Consider the following 18896-nt stretch of genomic DNA (forward strand, 5'->3'; position numbering starts at 1 on the left):
TAGTTGAGCATGGATGGGGAGAGGAAGAAAACATACAACAACAATAGATATTATGCCAGAACCCTGTAGTGATAATACAAAAACAATCACTGTCTGATAAAGAGCTCAACTATAACTATAAATTCATCCAATGTCCTGGGTAATAGGAGAATAACAGACTTACTCAGGGCTGCAGTTAACTTTTCTCAGTTCTGGACTTAAATTGGGTTGAGGGCTCTGGAGTGGAACGGGTGGAAGAATATTCCTATCTTGAAGCAGACTCACAAGCTTCAGAGCTTCTGCCTGCTGGTTATTCTGCAATCCAAGACCCTCCATTGCTGGTAAAAGCTGTTTAACACCAGGATAAGTCTGAAATCAAAGTGAAAATAAAGATTTGCATACAGGTTTTAAGTCTCAGTACCCCTCGTTACTGGTCAGACAGGTGTCTCAACACGTGAAGAAACCTATCGCCATGCTTAAGTCCCACCTATCCATACGCCCACACATGAAAATTTTCTTGTGACCAGAAAAGAATACCCTCTCTTCCTGGAGTGATGCACCCTGTTTAATTCTGTAGAGTATTTGGCACAAGGCACACAGAGTGTGTGTTGGGACACTGCTGAAGCTTAACCAGCTAAATCCAAATCGATTGCCATTGAAAGCACTGTCTGGCAAGTTTCCCGCTGCTTGTCCATCTAGGACCAACACACCCATTACGCCTTTGGCTTGAAGGGTCTTGAACGGATAATACAAGCCGAATCGGAAAAATCCTTGCTCCCACTGACATGTCTGACCCTCAACCTCCTGCTGAAAAGCCAGGCTGCCTGGAATACTGCAGACGTGACTCAGAAACTGGACTCCTGAGACTCCCACAGAGGATTGACTCCATTCCAGCATTCTGGTGCCAAGCAGGTTAACTTGTAGCCAGTCCAGCACCAAGGAGACACCACTTACTTCCCTCTCCAATGAAGCTGAGAGAGAAAGAGCATGCAAGCATGAGAGTGTGAAAGGTCCTACTGGTGTATTTATGTTACATCAGTACTTATAACCTCTAGATGTATAAATAATTTAGTCACACATAGCATTGATATAAAAGGTCTATCTTTAAATTGCAGAAGCTGAGTCCAGCATTTTAATATAAAACAAAACCCCAAATTTTGCAGATGCTGGAAACCTGAAACAAAAACAGAGTTCTGACAAAGGGTCGTGGACCCAAAACGTTGACTCACTTTCCTTTCTTCAAAGATGCTGCCTGACCTGCTGAGTGTTCCAAGCGACTTCTGTTTTTGTTCCAGCATTTTAATGCCAAGTGAAAACAGAAACCAATTAATAAGTTAAATTAAACTGATCTGAATCCAAGATTATTTGTGAAGATTATTGTGTCAAGACAGCTGTAGAATTCTCAGGCTAGTTTGGATCTTCTTAAGCATGGTGATGGGTTTCTGCATGTGACAGACAGATACTGATTTGGAGCCACTTAATTTGGCGTCACTGAATTGACACCAACATCGAATCCTTAAGGAAATTAAAGTACCACCCCAGAGCAACTTTCATCTTTAGAAATCTTGTATGCGTTGCTCCTATAAGATAACAGACCCTCAACATTCCCAAACAGATCAGAAGTCTTCCATCACTGTGACTGCTGGTGGCAAAGATGAAAGCACATCTCAACATGTTCAAGGGGAGGGATTATATAGTATTAACGAGGCAGCCTGCTGTTGAGAATCAAACATTAGATTATATCTATACACCTCGTACCTGAGGAAACTGCTGGGGGGCTGGAGGATACCCTGGACCAGTGGGCTGCGTAACAGTAGCCACATTCTGGTAGCCAGTCTGAAGTGTTGGATATGTATAGCCAAATGGCTTAGTAGTCTTTAATGTATGTGGGTCAGGAGGAAAAGAGGCCGCAGTGGTTGAAGCTGGTGTATCTGCAAACATAAACCAAGCATTTCAGAAATTGACACTATTTTACGCTGCGGATAGGGATGAGCAATTTTAACAAGATGGCTGCTAACATTTAAGCACAGTATTAATTATTCAAAGGAACTCACTGTCTACCATGAGTGGTGAGCCAATTCATCCAGGAAGTTCATCGATAGTTCAAAGTGTAAAGAGAACCAACATGCAATTCAGCGATGCAAAGCCAGCATATGGAGGGGATGAGATTACAAACCACAAATGATATTCACTTGCCAAGATTGTGCAATGCAATTTGGTTGGAAAAAAGAAAAAGTTGTGCAAACTACAAAACAAAGAATTGAAGAAGAGCCTTGTTTAAAGTGTATATAATGTTAACTCATTTACGAATTAAATGATGATGGCAATTCTGCGATTTAATTTGCATGATTAAAAAGCCTTCAAAGGTTCACTGCAGAGAGTAAATGTAAATTGTATTTAAAGCTGTGTGCTGATATAGGGATGGATCTGTGAAATAGTGTATGGATAACATTTGAAATCTTCAAAGACGTATAACTTCAAAGTATTAAACCTTTAAAGTATTAAGTATTTGTGTTAATGGAAACAAAAATCACCTTGGTATCCTCCGCCTTCCAAAGTATCATAGTTATTGGGAAGTGAAGTGTTAGTGGATGTAGAGGAAGAGGAGTCATCCACACCTGGAAAACAATAGACAATCTGTATCATGTCTAAACCATTAAACCATATGCAGGGTCTGAGTTTATGGACCAAAATCACCATGTTAGAATGGTGTGACAGAGCCCTCCTCCTTTGAGGCCTAAAATTTCAGGTTAACATGCAGAGCTGTTGAAAATTCTTAAATTCTGCCTTAATTTGGAAACTGCTTCATCATGAGAACTGCAGAAAACTAGCATTCAAGTTAGAAAGGAATTTAAGAATTATCCACAGTTATATGCAATCTTAATTTTTAAGACAAAACAGTCTTACAGCCAAAGACTTAAAAATGTTAGCTCTCTGATGTCCACAAATAGGTAATTGCCAGCATAGTTACTTGATGGTTATAATGCATTTGCACCCAATTATTTTTTTCTATCTGTCGGCTGGGGATTCTGACATATTTGATTGATTAGGTAACCCCTGTACAACCAGTGATAAAGCTAGTGACCTCCTGCTCAGTGTGGATTGGCCTACAACAAGGTGTACAGTGCAAAGGGCGTATTTAGCCAATGAATCACCAAAGTATCTGTTGTTTCACCAAACTGCCTTATTTCTACTGCAAAATCTTGAATGACGAGTTATAACATTTTTCATGCACAAATAAATAGCAGTGAACTGAATTACAATATCTTCAATCTATAAAATGATATTGAAGGCTTTCGAAATAACTCAAAACATAAATTTTAAAACAGACATAATGGTTGCATAAGTTGCAGTTCTTGATAACTATTACATATATATATATAATAATCCTTGCATTTGATATAGCGCCTTATCACGTCTTCGAGACATCTCAAAGTGCTTCACAGAATATACTGTAAAATGAATTGACTGTATATTTTGTGGGCAAAATAATATATATATTGATATATTCCCACTATTCTGATTCGTTATGGTGTCATTTACAAAAGAGTTAAATCAATTTCATATATAAATCAACCTGACAGATGTTTTGATTGTAATTCAAAATTCACTAGAACTACTTATGATTGCCTAGAGCAGGGTGGTCTAACTGGCAGCCCATGGGTCATTTCATTCGACTCCCCTCCATTCATCTGACCCACCTGATCCCTCCAAACCCTTAAATGTTGTTAAGGGAAACAAAAATATTGCTTATGCAGCCCGCAGATGTTTCTCAAAAAATGGCATCCAGCCTTCAGCAGCCAAAAGGTTGGACCTTCCTAGCCTAGAGGACTCCTCTGGTCCCATTATCAGCTTGCTAAGATTTCCCACTCTAATATGCACAATAGCAACTTGCATTTACATAGTGCCATCATGTATGGTAAACTCTAAAAGTGTTTCACATGGACACTCGCCAAATAATAAACTCATGTCCCACAACCTTATAATAATAATCCTTGCATTTGATATAGCGCCTTATCACATCTTTGAAAAGTTTCAAAGGCGCATCACCGGGTTGGGGGCTGTGGGAGTGTGTGGAAGGGGAGGATAGAGGAGATTGGAGAGAATTTTTTTTTAAGATAAGGTACCAGGAAGTAAATGATTTGTAGATGATGGTGAGGACCTTGGAAAGGACCCAGGAAGCCAGTGGAGACTAGCAAGGACTGGGGTCATGGTTGTGCAGGCAAACATTTTATCTCAGCATCAATCAGTGACTAAATCTCATACCACATCCAACTCGTCACATCAATACAGATGGTGAATTTGCTTACTGCAAGTGTATGAATTAAGAAGAGTTTAGTTTGAGGTGAAAAGGTCTCCCCAGTATAGAAGCAAAAAGCAAACACACTGTACTTTTACTTAGATTTACTGTACAGCATGGAAGCAGGCCATTTCGCTCAACCAATCCATGTAAGTGTTTATACTCTACACAAGCCATCTTACATAAGCATTTGATTTGAAATTTTATTAAATTACAAGCTAATTCTGAGCCATATAAAACATTTATCAGGGATTTATTTTAAAGAACCCTCGAGGACTCTATACCAAATGAACATTTATACTACATGTTGTCATTTGTAAAAAAACAAAACAAAAGCTGCATTTCTAATTTACTTATCATCGAACCATCACAAAGTATTTCACAAACAATCACGGTCAAGTGTAGTGACTGTTTTTGTATGGAAATGTGGTAATCATTTTGCCCTTGCAAAGCCCACAAGCAGGTACAAGATGAATGCCAAATTTAGCTGGAGAATTATTGGCCAGGAGAAATTTATTTCTCTTTTTCAATAGGGGCATGAGATCCTTAACGTCCACCTGAACTGGCAGACAGGACCTCAGTTTAATATCTCATCCAAAAGAGGGCACCTCAGACAATGTGCAGTGCTCACCCAATAATGCATCCTGGAGTATCACCCTGGACTATGAACCCAAGTCCCACAATCTTATAATAATAATCCTTGCATTTGATATAGCGCCTTATCACGTCTTTGAAACGTCTCAAAACGCTACATAGAATATACTGTAAAGTGAATTGACTGTATATCTTATGGGTGAAAAGTCGCAGCCAATTGCGCACAGCAGTGTCCCACAAACAGTCGGAGTGACCAAATTATTATTTTATTTCTTTATATATATACATTTTATTGAAGGGATTATTACCCCCAGAAAATCGATCCGCCTATCAACTAACAATCGGGTTCCTACTTACTGCAGGTAAACAGAAGTGTGTGGAATAAGGAAACTTGCCCAATGTTTCACCCTGCCGGGAATCAAACCCAGATCCTCCCGCATGCGAGGTGAGTGCTCTAATCTCTAAGCTTCAGGATTCCACCTTTTGATCCAAAGGCAAAACTGCTACCAATATAAGCCAGACAATCAAACCAAACATATATATATAGGAACAAAGCATGGTACAAACTCCCTTTACTTTTATTATTATTAATAATGAACACATTTTTAAAAACGTAGGACTTGATAAGTACCTGCACCAACTCTCGCACAGTGAAAATGCTTCTCGAGTCAGTGCTTCTGTTGCCATCACCATTACACAACATACTGTTTGAGACAAAGAATGCATAATAGAAAGTAAAGGGAATCACCATGATAGAACTACAAACTCAGAGATTGTACTGTAAATCATATTCAGCAGAAGTAATTTGGATAAATTGTATATTTTGCAAAATAATATGAATTTTGCATCAATTTATTAAAATGCTCATATGGAAGGCTTTGAGTTTTATTGCATGGAATATGTGTGACAAGTACAGTAGATTAGACTGCGCCTTCGACAAGAAAATGTTCGCACACAACCACAAACATGGTCTGCTAAGTGACGGATTAAGTCTCCATCTAGATTATTTTTTTTGTTGTCGCAGCTCAGGCACCCCACTGTTATATCACTGCTTTCCAGTCTGCCACGAACTTGTTTTCGTGGTCTGTCTCAACTGCATTGTTCTCCCAAATTGACGACTGTTACCAAATCCATCTATCTGTTATTGAAAATTTTCTTTGGATCATCGCTCTCCCTTTCCCTGACAGCTCTCAATTGTTTAATGTAAAGCAAGGCACTACACACATCACTTCACTCATTCTCACCACCGCCCTGTTTCCTTTTGCACAAAAAATTTAGCCCCAAGGAAAAGATTACTTCAAGAAAACAAAATGCTTCAACCATAAAAGCAAGAATCATACAATGTGGAGGGCATAATAGGCAAGGAACATTAGTTCCCTAAAAAATGAACTACTTCAAACCACATTCTTCGCTCACTTTGTAGGCTTGTGGATTACAAAGATTTAGTTTAATTTCCTCTTGATAAACAAGCATTTATTTTATACACCCGTCCACAGTGCAATATATTTTGCATACTAATATACTGTACTTGCTCACGGTTTATTATTTATTGATTAACACAAGGGATTTACTTGCTTTAGGTCATGCATGATGTGCCGCAGCATTTCATAGAAATGACAGCAGAGGAAGAGGACATTGGGCCCATGGAGCCATTTAGATCCTGTGAAGATTTGCCAATGATTTACAGCAAATTAGCTTAACATGTGCAACATTCAGGACGTCTGTTAAAACGTAAAGCACACCTGCTTCATCATCATCATCCTCATCATCTGAAGTTGATGACAAGGGACTTGGTGCTGAATTAACTTGATTATTAGCAACATATCCATAGTGCATGCCTGTAAAGTGGAAAGCACAAAACACAAGAAAAATTAAGAAGCACAAGAATAAAAGAATTACACAGCAAGCTAACAGGTTACAGAGCAAGTAGATAATAACAGCAGAGCTCAGACAAAACATATTATACAATTAATACACAAAACTATTACAACATTAATACATTCAAAGCAACCAGCAAATGTTGTCTGCACCTCATTTTGTGCTTGTAACAAATACATTTAGAGGTAACAGTATTACTCTGGATACACAAAAAGACATTCTCCCCTCAGTTACACAGAGAAATACAAATACAAATATGCTCCTATGATAAAAGTTAAGAATACCTACCTTGTTTTCATTCTTTAACCAAAATTATCCTCAATATACCCCAGGAGTAGCCAGAGTATTCAATAAGAAGAATTGCAAGGAGTACTTTTAAAGAATTTTTGAATTAATTAGTACAATTAGACTGGCAGCCACTTGTCTCTCCCTTCACACACCACATATAGGTCCATTCACCACAACCTGTAGTACTCTTCTACGGTGAAAATAACATTTTGTTACATATGAAACCAAGGCTACTAAGTAATAACCTGTGGTGAAATCTAATAGCTGAGATATTATTGATCAATTGTAATAACCTGGAGTTCACCAACACACGTGCCTGCCACAAGTGCCATTTCCCTTCACAAGTCGACAGTTAATGTAAAAGTTTGGAGAGGATTGTGAATACATTTATGAAGTATTAAGTTAAAAACATAAGGAGCAGTAAGGAATAAAGATCTGAGTTGCATTCCTATGTCTTTTACATGATACAAGAAGGATGTATTTCTCAAAACATTTGTAGAACTGCTGCAACATTCATTCTCATGAAACCAAATTGAAGAATCAGCAAATGCTGGAGATAAAGACTATCAATCAGCATGTCACAGAATGACAGCTCCAGTTTCTTGGATGAATATCAAGTGGTATTGACAGGGAATAAAAGAAACTCGTACAGAATCCTTCAAGCATGCTGACTGGTTACTTTTGATCAATCATTTGCAACTTGAGGTAGCTGGCAAGTTACTAGAAACTGCTGTTCGCCTGCAAAATACAGTCACTACATGTTACAGTAAATTCCATGCAGTGCTCTACCAAATGTGATACAGTGAAGAGCAGCTTGAATAGTTGGCAACTCTACAGGTTAAATGAATGTACCTGGCATGGAAATGTATCTGGAATGTAACCACAAATTAAGAGTGGTTTTACACAGAGAACGTGAAAAAAAACTTTGTTGGTACTGCCCCTCAAGACATAATAATAATAATGGTGACGAGCCTAAAATAACTCAAGCTAAAAAAAACATACAATGTTTAACACGATTTATGTGCAACCTGCAGTCCACTCAAGTCAGTTAAAATCTAGATTAGTGACCAGAAGATTGAAATTACAGTGGTTCACTCAACCTTATGCTCTTTCAAGGTGGAATGTACCAGGTGTAAAGTGGAGGCACGTAAGATCTCTTTGGGGTTGAAATATGATCCAGGAGAGAAATGAGGGACCCTGGCAACTTATAGCCCAAAGAAACACTGCTAAAAGGTTCCTGGGTTTATCTTATGGAGCAATTACCAACACAAGCATGTGTTTCTACTCCTTTCTGCCATTCCAAAGATAATTAGTGAAGTCCTGTAGCTCAGTGGTTAGAGCACTCAACTCACAAGCAAGAGACCTGGGTTTGATTCCTGGCAAGGCGAAATGTTGGGCAGGTTACCTTACTCCACACGATTCTGTTTACCTAGCAGTATGTAGGAACCCGGTTGTTAGTCAATTGTTGGAACACTTTTCCGGGGATAATAATCCGTAAAAAAATAATAATTTGGTCACTCAATCCACGATTGTCTGTGGGAAAGTGCTGGGTGCAACTGGCTATCACATTTCGCCCACAAGCATGCAATCAATTCACTTTACAGTATATTCTGTGAAGCACTTTGAGACGGCTACAAGACGTGAAAAGCGCTATATCAAATGCAAGCATTATTATTATTATATTATTATTATAATAATCTTCTGGTTCGGTTGAGTCTTTTCAGACCACCAGTAAAATCTCAGCTGATTTGTTCTACCATACGACCTTTCTACCATCAAAGGACAACTCAACCAACTTGGCCTGCAGGACCATCGGAAGACCCAAAATATGCAGCCAGGTAAGACATTAGATCAGGATGTTCAGCTTGTACATCTAGGGAACCCACTATGGGAGAGGTGGATGGCTTGAGCAGTAAGATTGCCATAACATCTATTATATGAAGCTGGAGCCTCCTATTTACAATGAAGGAGTCTACATGAGGAATAGTGAAGTCTCTCACACAAGGGATCTGTGTGGTCGGTCTCAGAAAAAAAATGTGACTAGGATAAGATTTCTGGTCAATGAATATAAAGGCTCAAAATTCTACACTATGAAGATCAATGTCCTATAAATTGAGCTGTTTGGACAGTTTCTCTGGATGTTGAGTTCTTAATCCTGGGAAGGGACTTAATATACAACTGGAGGACAATGCCAAAGTAAACAATGAGAATACGTTCAAGGGCTCCAATGGATACCCGGTGAATTTACTGAACATGGAAAACTCTTGTGGTGCACTCGGTCTGAGAGAATAATCCAAGATATATTGGGCACAATTTCATATTATGCTTCAGATCCTTCGATGAGAGATTAAACCGAGGTCCCGCCTGTCTATTCAGGTGGATGCTAAAGATCCCATGGCACTATTCAAAAAGAGAAGAATTTCTCCCGTGTCCTGGTCAACAATCTCCCCAAATAAAAATGGTGACATATCATGGCTGTTTGTGAGATATTGCCGTGCACAATTGTGCTGCCATGTTTGCCTACAATTACAGAGTCACTTCATTTCACAGTGAATCCTGTGAAGCGTTTTCAGACATTCTTCTGAAGTGATAAGGTGTTATACCAAATGCAAGGATTATTAATATTATTAAGTGAGACAATGGTACCCATCATGTTCATAAAGATTTGTATATGTTGCTTGAAGCCAAACAAACATATTCAATACAAGAATAAAATCAATTCTCCCCCCCCCCACCCCAAGAAAAATAAAAGAAAAGCAAGGAACAAGCAAACATGAATATTATCATAACCACAATGTTTAACAGCTTAATTCTTTAACCTTGGGTAAAGGGAGGGTGATCTGTTAGTAATATGGAAATACAACTGTGACTGCATAGCAAACCACAAGAAAATGCCTTTAGGCAGCTTGATCCCAACATCAAAATCAACCTAATGAGATTCTATCCTTGTGATTCTTGCAAACAAAAATCCAGAGTATTTCTGCAGCAAATAAAGGAGGCAACAAAGAAGGATGGTTTTGATCAGAAATTTAGCTCCATTCCTTAATTCACCACTAGGAAAATCTTTGCTATATGCACAAATCACAATGGCAATGAGCATGCTGAATTGATATCTTACTGTAGCTGCATCTTTGCCATTCACGGCCTTGCTCCCTCCTACCTCTCCAACCTACTATCCCCCTACCTACCTGCCCGTACCCTCCGTTCCTCTGGCTCTGGTCTGCTCCACGTCCCCCGCCCCAACCGCCCTACCATCGGTGGTCGGGCCTTCAGCCTCTCAGCCCCCAGGCTCTGGAACTCCATCCCCCAGTGCCTTCGCCTTGCTTCCTCCCTTTCCTCCTTCAAGGCCGGTCTCAAAACCTTTCTCTTTGACCGTGCCTTCAGCTCCCCTCTCGACTCTCTTCCCCCTCCTCGCTCCCTCCCTTCCCTCCCCTCACCCTGACCATTTCCCCCCTCCTTGCTCCCTCCCTTCCCTCACCCTGACCATTTCCCCCCTGCTCGGGTCATGACCCAACTGTGCAGCGCCTTGGGACGTCCTCCTGACGTGAAAGGCGCTTTATAAATGGAATCTTGTTGTTGTTGTTGTTGAATGGACTTTTCCATTGCAGAACGAGAGCCCTTTTCAGCCCAGGAGTAACTCATAAACATTTCCTAACGTGACATGTCCATGGTTCCAGCAGGCACCAGGTACTTATGAATATTTTCCTACAACCAATCTGAATCTTTAAACTCATCTAAACTTGTAGCAGAATTTGTGTGTAGGATAAAGGCGTTTTTTGTTAATTAAAAAAAGAAAAAATGTCAAATTTACTCCCAAAATATAAAATCTGTTTCTTGAAGAAAACTCAGAATGCCCCCTTGTAAACAATATTTATTTTCCTATTTAAAAAGGGTAATTGCAGTCCCTTTGGGAAATTGAGCAATTATAGTTACACACCAGAACATCCCAAGTGTTTATCATTTAGTGACAACACTATCCAGTATGGCAGTGACAAGTGCACCCAACTTTTGTGATAATGTAACACTGAAACAATAGATTAGTTTATACAAAAAGATCGAGTTGAAGAGTTTTAAGTTCTTCAGATACATATTGTTCCAATAATGCCAAGTTCAGGCCTCCACCATGTTGTTAAGTTAGATTTGTTCACATCATTTGGATACAATTATACAGTCAATTAAATTTAGTCTATTCTGTGAAGCGCTTTGAGACGTCTAGAAGATGTAAAAAGCGTTATATCAAATGCAAGGATTATTATTATTATTACAATCATTTTCTTTATTGGGAGGTCCTCCTGACGTGAAAGGCTCTATACAAATGTAATCTTGTTGTTGATGTTGTTATAATGTTTATTTTTGATAAACATATGATGTTGTCAAGATGTCTCTAAGTGCTTCACAGGATATACTAAAGTGTGGGCAAATGCAGCAGCCAATTTGCACACAGTAATGTCCCACAAATAGCCATTGAGTGAGTAACCAATCTTATGATAGTAATAACCCTTGCATTTTGTATAGTGCTTTATCACGTCAGAAGGACGTCTCAAAACGCTTCACAGGATTTACTGTGAAATGGAGTGACTGTGTATTTTGTCTGCAAATGCAGCAGCACAATTGCACACAGCAATGTCCCACAACCAGCTATAATAATAATCCTTGCATTTGATATAGTGCTTTTCACGTCTTCTAGACGTCTCAAAGCACTTCACATAATAGACTGTAAAGTGAATTGACTGTATATTTTTGGGCGAAGCTATGAATTGAGTAACCAATTTAATTTGGGGGATTGTTGCCCAGGAAAAGAGAAACTCCCTTCACTTTTCGAATAGTGCCATAGGATCTTTCACGTCCACCTGAACTGGCAGACAGGACCCTGTTTAACATCTTATCCAAAGGTCCAACAATGGAACCCACACCCAGTGCTGGACTGGAGCATTGGCCTAGTCTATAGGTTACAAGGACATGTGGGACTTGAACTCACAACCTTCTCACTCAGAGACAAGAACTGAGCCAAGTGGACACATATACAATACCTTCTACTTGCATCAAACCTATTTTGGAGAATGTCTTCTTACTTTAGATTCAACTTCTTATAAAATTAAATGGTTGATTAGATAAACAATGATAATAATCCTTGCATTTGATACAGCACTTTTCGCATTCAGGAAGATGTTTCACAGGCTTCACTGTAATGTGTGGTATCTGTATTTGTATGCATGAGTAGCAGCCAATTTATACATAGCATTATCCCAAAAATAGCTATGACCAATTTTATCTGGAAGATTGAAGATCTTCCTCTTTCACATGCTTTGGGTCACCTCCTCTCTCCAAGGCGCAGAGTTAAGCTCTGCCACTGTTCAAGCTCCGAGACGTTACACATGTGAAGGGCGCTATATAAATGCAAGGTGTTGTTGATTGTTGGTCAGAACACCAGGTAAAAACTCCTCTTTTCAAATAGTTTTACTGTCAAGCTAAGGAAAATCAGTTTTACTGTTAGGCCAAAGAAGTAAGTCGGCGCTAGAAACTGCAAGGGAGGGAAATAAGTAGAGTGCTGGCAGGGGACTAAAACTAACACTGACATAATACATATTAAACACGAGGATAGTGAAATTAATCATAATTCTCCAAAATTGATCAAAGCTTACGGATAGTAAGACTGTGCTCTTTCTAAACCTGGAACATGGATGATATGAGAAATCCTCCTTGCTCCTCTTGACTGAAGAATAATCGGTTGTGGCTTGGAAGAAGTATCCTCAAAGAAATGTTTTACACTGCATTACTTTTCCTGGCAAATGAGTGTTGGATGATGCATTTAACCATGAATCATCATTTAACGCTCATTTGAAAGGAAAACTAATGCAGCAGAATGTCTGATACTCTCAAATGAGTGTCTGCTCAACTGTAATATTTGACTTTCCCTGAAGTTATGATTCTGTGTCACACATGAGAGCTACATGTTCATAACAGATCTCATACTGCTTTGTATTTTGATTCCACCATTTTAACGGCACAGCATTCTGAAATTTGGACAACAAACTGATAACCCATATAGTTTCTACAGCCTCATCTTGCCCATCAGTGGAGATATCAGATGTTCTACTCCACTCAAAACCCAATATTCATAAATTGTTTTTTTTAAAAAGTAGACGAGAACAATTTCATACAAATGGCAAATGTTAGCACCAAAACCTTCAAAGAAGATCTTCAATCCTATGGAATGCTAATTGAAGTGCAAAACACGAATGCGTTAACAGCTCTAACTGTGCAAGAGCACGAATGGAGTACCTCACCAACCTGATGCTATGTCAAATACTGGATGTTTCAGAAACAAAAGCACAACTCAGGGCTGCTATCTCCTGGAGACCTTGCACATGAAAATAATGATTCAGGGATGGATGACTAGTCCTTACCAATACTCCCTCAGGAGTATTGCCTTTCCATTGCTCGATCCACTGCATTTTTAAAAGCATCTCATGAATCGCATCTTAGTAGCACCACCTTCCCTTATTTTCTAAGACAGAATCAAGCAATGCTTTATGTCATAAATGCCAGAAAGATACGCAAGCTTCAAAAGACACATTTGGGATTTCTTGCCAGCTTTCAGCTATGATGACCTCTGGAAGAGGTTGTTTATTTAAGACCTTCCTCCTGGAGAATTAAAGTGCTAGGGGGATCCCGAGCACACCTTGTGATGTGAATAGTGAATAGGTGAATAGTGACAGAGCTTGCAGTCCAGCTTCAAAAACTAACTGCATCAGTGAGGGGGAAAAAGCCACTTGATGATAAGTGCAGCAAAAAAAAACTTGTATAACAAAAAAAATTGTAAAATATCAATACAAACTAATATGGAAAGATAATATATACATATATAATCATAATAAAAATATAAACGCTCAATCCTCAAAGATGGGATCGCTCACATGAAATAGATAGTTAAAACATCAGTTTAGATGCCAAATCTGCGCAAGTAGCCAAGGTTGGAACTACAGTGCAAGAGGATCAGTGCCGGATTCAAAAAGTCCCTCAAGGTGGGATCGACTGTGTACCCCCAGGGTGTTCCAGTCCCCCTCCATTTACAATTAATCTCTCTGCGAAACACACCTACCTCTCCTCATCGTTTACACACCCTTTCTGGTTTCATCTACTCGCAAGAAAAAAAACAATAGCAGCAACACAGCAGTGAGTCGCACGCCAGCAGCTGTACCAGCTGGTGTGTTGCTTGAAAATGACTCTCCTCTTTCTGACTTGCAGAGGGAGAAGAGAGAGAGACTCTCACACACACACACACAAACATACGCACACACTCGTGTCTGTGCACATACTCGCGTACACACAAACCCAGACATATGGGCGATAACATAGATAGAGGTGAATGTCACCCATTGGCAGAGGAAAATATTTTGATTAAAGTGAAGGAGGCCAAGGACCACGGAGGACTAGGTAGGACGAGCTGGTGGGGGAGGGTGGGGGGCAGTTTGAGAGGGAAAGCATGGTTCTGAGCGTTGATGAGTGGGTGAGATTAAAAGGAGCTGGGTCCTGGGCAATTGCTGTTTTGGTCTGGAAGTAAAATGGTCTCATTTACTAAATAACAGGTGAATGTGACATTTGTGAAAGAGAGTTACATATACAAGTATGTAGAAAGAGCAGGAGAGGCAGAGGGGGCGAGCAGAAGCAGAAAGCAAGGTAGTGAGCTAATGATGGTGGAACAATAATAATCCTTGCATTTGATATAGCGCTTTTCACGTCTTCTCGACGTCTCAAAGCGCTTCACAGAATAATAATAATAATAATCCTTGCATTTGATATAGCGCTTTTCACGTCGGGAAGACGTCCCAAAGTGCTTCACAGAACACTGTAAAGTGAATTGACTGTATATTTGTGGGCGAACGCGGCAGCCAATTGCGCACAGCAGTGTCCCACAATCAGTCATGGATGGAAAATGACCAATTTATTATTGTTTTTTTATTTTGGAGGGACTAACAAGGGAAGAGTTCGTAAAAAACTTTGGGAGAGGGTGGGTTGGGCAAGCTTTTTGAAGCTGGACTGCAAGCTCTGTCACTATTCACCTTGCGAGTGAGCGAAAAGGCAGTAATTTTAAATTATTAAAATTCCAAACATAGTATTAAAAATGGCAGCTGTCGATCATTAAGTGCAATGGAATTTTGTTGTTGGGTGAGGGGGAATAAGAGAAAGAGGCAGATAAAAATCACAATGGGAGAGAGGGGTAACATTTACCTTCTTGTGCCTCTGATGCAGAAGCTGGTGGTGCAGAGGCAGATACAGGTGGACCAACTGAAGTAGGTGGATGTCTTGCAAGAGGAGTCCCAACTGGTGGAAACTGTCCTACATTTGGTCTGCCAAGCTGATAACTTTGGTTGATGTGATGGGATATCGAACCTAAATGCAGAACAGGCTTTTATTACCACTTTCCTGACTTGAACAGGCATTGTTTGATACAAGACAGCAACTATTCAAATTACATGATGCAAAAGGAATCTTGAGGCTTATCCAGTCAAATGAAGATGAAAACAAAAGTGATGACTTTTGATCACTTGTAAAAACTTAAACCAAATTATTTTTGTTTACATTTGTGTAGCAAACTTTATTTTAAACTTTGCTAATTATGACTATCCAACCTTTACCATTGGAACTATAATTGTTCTGAAGGTTCAGGCATGTAGTGTGCTCCATTCATATCCTTCACATGAGCTCAGCGGGCTCTGCCTACTTCATGTTCCCCCACCTTGCCTGCCACACCACTGGCGGGTGGCCTTCAGCCTGTCTGTCCCCATCCTCTGGAACTCCATCCCACAGTCCCTCAGCTTCGCCCATCCCTTGCCTCCTTCAAGACTCGTCTCAAGACCCTCTTCTTCAACCGTGCCTTCGGTCACCCTCCTTCCCCCTTGCCCTCCACCCTCCCCGTTCGGGTCCAAACCCTGACTGTCCAGCGCTTTGGGATGTCCTCCCAACATGAAAGACGCTATACAAATGTCATTTTGTATTGTATGTGACATTAAACCAAGAACCCTGCTGCCTATTCAGGGGGACGTTAAATATCCCATGGCATTATTCTAATAGAGAATGAAATTTCACCCAGTGTCCGAGCCAAAAATCTCCAGATAAAATTGTCCAGTCGCTCCATGGCTGTTTGTAGGACATTTCTGTGTGCGATTTGGTTGCTGAATTTGCTTACAAAATATGAAGTCACTACACTTTAGCATAAATCCTATGAAGCACTTCGAGACATTCTTCTGGCATCAAATGCAAGGATTTAAAAAAAAAATTCAGCTTTGAATTTTTAAACAATTTTATGCAGAAAGTCAATTGAATTTGCTATTTTTAAATGCTAGCCAGCATAGACATGTGGTCAAGCTTAAGCAATTTTACTTAAGAATGCGCACTACTGATCCTCAAAGCAGCTCTAAAAATGAAATATTCTTGCCAACTCACATTTCTCATGCTGCTATATATAACCTCTGTATTTCTTAGTATCAACAAAGGGCCCTTTTTCATCAGTTTGTAGTAAAATATTACTTTATTGATTAATGGTACGATGAGACCAAAGAAGTTAAATAATGTCACATCTGTTCCCAGAAAGCTCCCTGCCAGTTTATCCTTCCAGCTTTCCTAGGCAAAACGGTAAGCAATAAGCAGTCCCATACAGCTTACATCCATAAATAGACCAATCCTATTTTACCATCCACTGTGCTTTAGAAAGGATCATGTATATTATTTCATGAAATAACCTTTCAAAGCACAGTTTTAAATGCTTTAAAAGGGTGTATAGTGTGGACAGTTTCAATTACAAGGTACCGATTTTGACTATAAACTTGGATCTTCATAGAGAATTCAAGGGGGGGGTTAATAGTTACAGAAAGATAAATCACTGAGTGACAAAAGTTACATAACTCACAAAGCTGATAGACGGATGAATAATGTGTGCAGGTTTGACTCTAAGATGATTTATTGTCCAGTAAACTAGGTATCTTCTATGCCATTTTACCCCTTATTTGGCACTCGGCTACTCTGAACTGTTTAAGACCAGTAATCTTTTTAAAGAATTGTTCTTGCTTGAAATGTTGGGGACGTGACTGTTCAAATTGGGAAGAAGCACCACGTAAAAAAAACAGCAAGAGAGACCAGGGAGAACAAGAGGAGATCAGGGAGAACAAGAAACCAGAGAGAAAAAACAGAAGGCAGAGACCACAAGGAGATAATGGTAAACAGGAAAGCAAGAAACAGAATGGAGAAAACAAATAATACATCTTACACTTGATACAGCGCATTTCGCCTTCAGAGGACATTGCAAAGTAATTCACAGGATATAAAGCGTAGTGACTACGCATTTGTAGGCGAATGGGGTAGCCAATTTTACACACAGCAACGTCACATAAACAGCCATAAAGTGAATGACCAATTTTATCTGGGGGATTATAGGCCAGGACATTAGGAATAAACTGCTTTTTCTTTTCAAATAGTATCATGGATCTTTTAACTTCCACCTGAACAGGCAGCCAGGACCTCAGTTAGAAGTCTCATCCGAAGGTTGGCACATCCAAAATTGAACATATCCCCTGGTAGCCCAATTGCACCAAACTGCCATAAATTTAATCCTAACAAAGTGTGCAAGAGGTGGAAAATTCACCATCTGGTGCAGCATGTGATGTTTTTCTGTGGTTGGGCCCGAGACAGATCATTGGCGTAGAATAGAAGATTTAATCTGCACTTAGCCTGACTTGGGGGTTTGTTGTCGATATAATGGGGATAGAAATTCCACTTTGGTCTAGATTTAGTCTATTTTCTGGAATTTGACAAATTTTAAAAAGCAGTCTTAGTCCTGAAAAACAACTTCAAAAACTTTAGCTAAGTTATAACTACATTTAAGAATTTGTCACATTCTAGACTTTCCAAAATGCTAGGAAAATACACTGAATCTAGACCCAAGTAGTGTTAAGACTTGTGCTTACTGTGGATGTGCTTACCAGCAGAATAAGAGTTAACAAAGGGAGCTGACAAGTCAAAATTTAAGTTGGGATGTGCTGAAAACAAGCTAGAGTAAACGTTGCAACGATGTTATCTGTAACTGACAATCGGGATCACAGAAGGGTATGTGTCACCACTGAAACTCACGATTCAAAGAAACGGTTGGGACAGGAAGCCTGAAAAACAAGCATGGTAGTCTGATAAGCAGAAGCAATCCAGGCACGTAGCAACTGCGCGATGTATTGTGCGAGTGAGTTATGTTCACATGAACATCACAGGGACAATGCGTGTACCCAAGCGATCTGATCAATAGTTGATGATTGGACGACTACAAGCTTAAAAAGGCCGTGCCAAACCCAGATAGTGGGCGCCTCCAAGACAAGACATACCGTGGATGGAAGATTGAAAGCTAGAACATTGAAGCTGACAACCACGGGGAAGACCTGCGGAACAATTGACAACTGCAAGGAAGATTTGTGGAACGGTAGTATTGTTTTGTTAATGGATCTATTGACTGTACCCACTTGTCCTCGCCCAACGGGAACTTGAACGGAACCTTGAGTTCTAATAAACACAACTCTGGTTGCAAACAGTAGTTGGTTTGATCTCTGGTTCTTTACAGTAGACCAACAACCAGCATTCCCCCAGCTCTGCACTGCAATGTAAGCCTAGACTATACAAATTCAACATCCCAGCTTGGGGCTTGGACTCACAACCTTCTGACTCAGAGGCAAGAGTGCTACCGACTGAGCCAGGTTGACCCCCTTGAGGTGTAAATTGAGGGAAAACAATGTATTTACAAAGCAACTACTGTATACTGCAAAATTATTAAGTGTGTAGACTTAAACCTCATTAAGCAGGAACAAACATAAGAATG

The 18896-nt window shown here is 39.8% G+C and overlaps 1 protein-coding gene across 7 annotated transcripts in view; it reads right to left on the reverse strand.

Moving 5' to 3' along the window:
• The window catches only part of LOC103190869 (protein transport protein Sec24A), a 58840-nt gene that overhangs the window by 26974 nt on the left and 12970 nt on the right, over nt 1–18896 (reverse strand). For 6 of the 7 annotated variants that reach the window (XM_042338666.1, XM_042338656.1, XM_042338652.1 and 3 more), the window contains 5 exons: nt 15272–15433; nt 6616–6711; nt 2514–2597; nt 1738–1910; nt 164–348 (listed from right to left, as the gene is read on the reverse strand). In XM_042338666.1, the coding sequence (XP_042194600.1) occupies nt 164–348; nt 1738–1910; nt 2514–2597; nt 6616–6711; nt 15272–15433 (700 nt within the window). The remainder of the gene's footprint in view (nt 1–163; nt 349–1737; nt 1911–2513; nt 2598–6615; nt 6712–15271; nt 15434–18896) is intronic. The other variant, XM_042338671.1, reaches the window with a different exon arrangement.

This window comes from Callorhinchus milii, unplaced genomic scaffold, assembly GCF_018977255.1.
Source record: "Callorhinchus milii isolate IMCB2004 unplaced genomic scaffold, IMCB_Cmil_1.0 Scaffold1, whole genome shotgun sequence".
Classification (NCBI taxonomy): Eukaryota; Metazoa; Chordata; class Chondrichthyes; order Chimaeriformes; family Callorhinchidae; genus Callorhinchus; species Callorhinchus milii.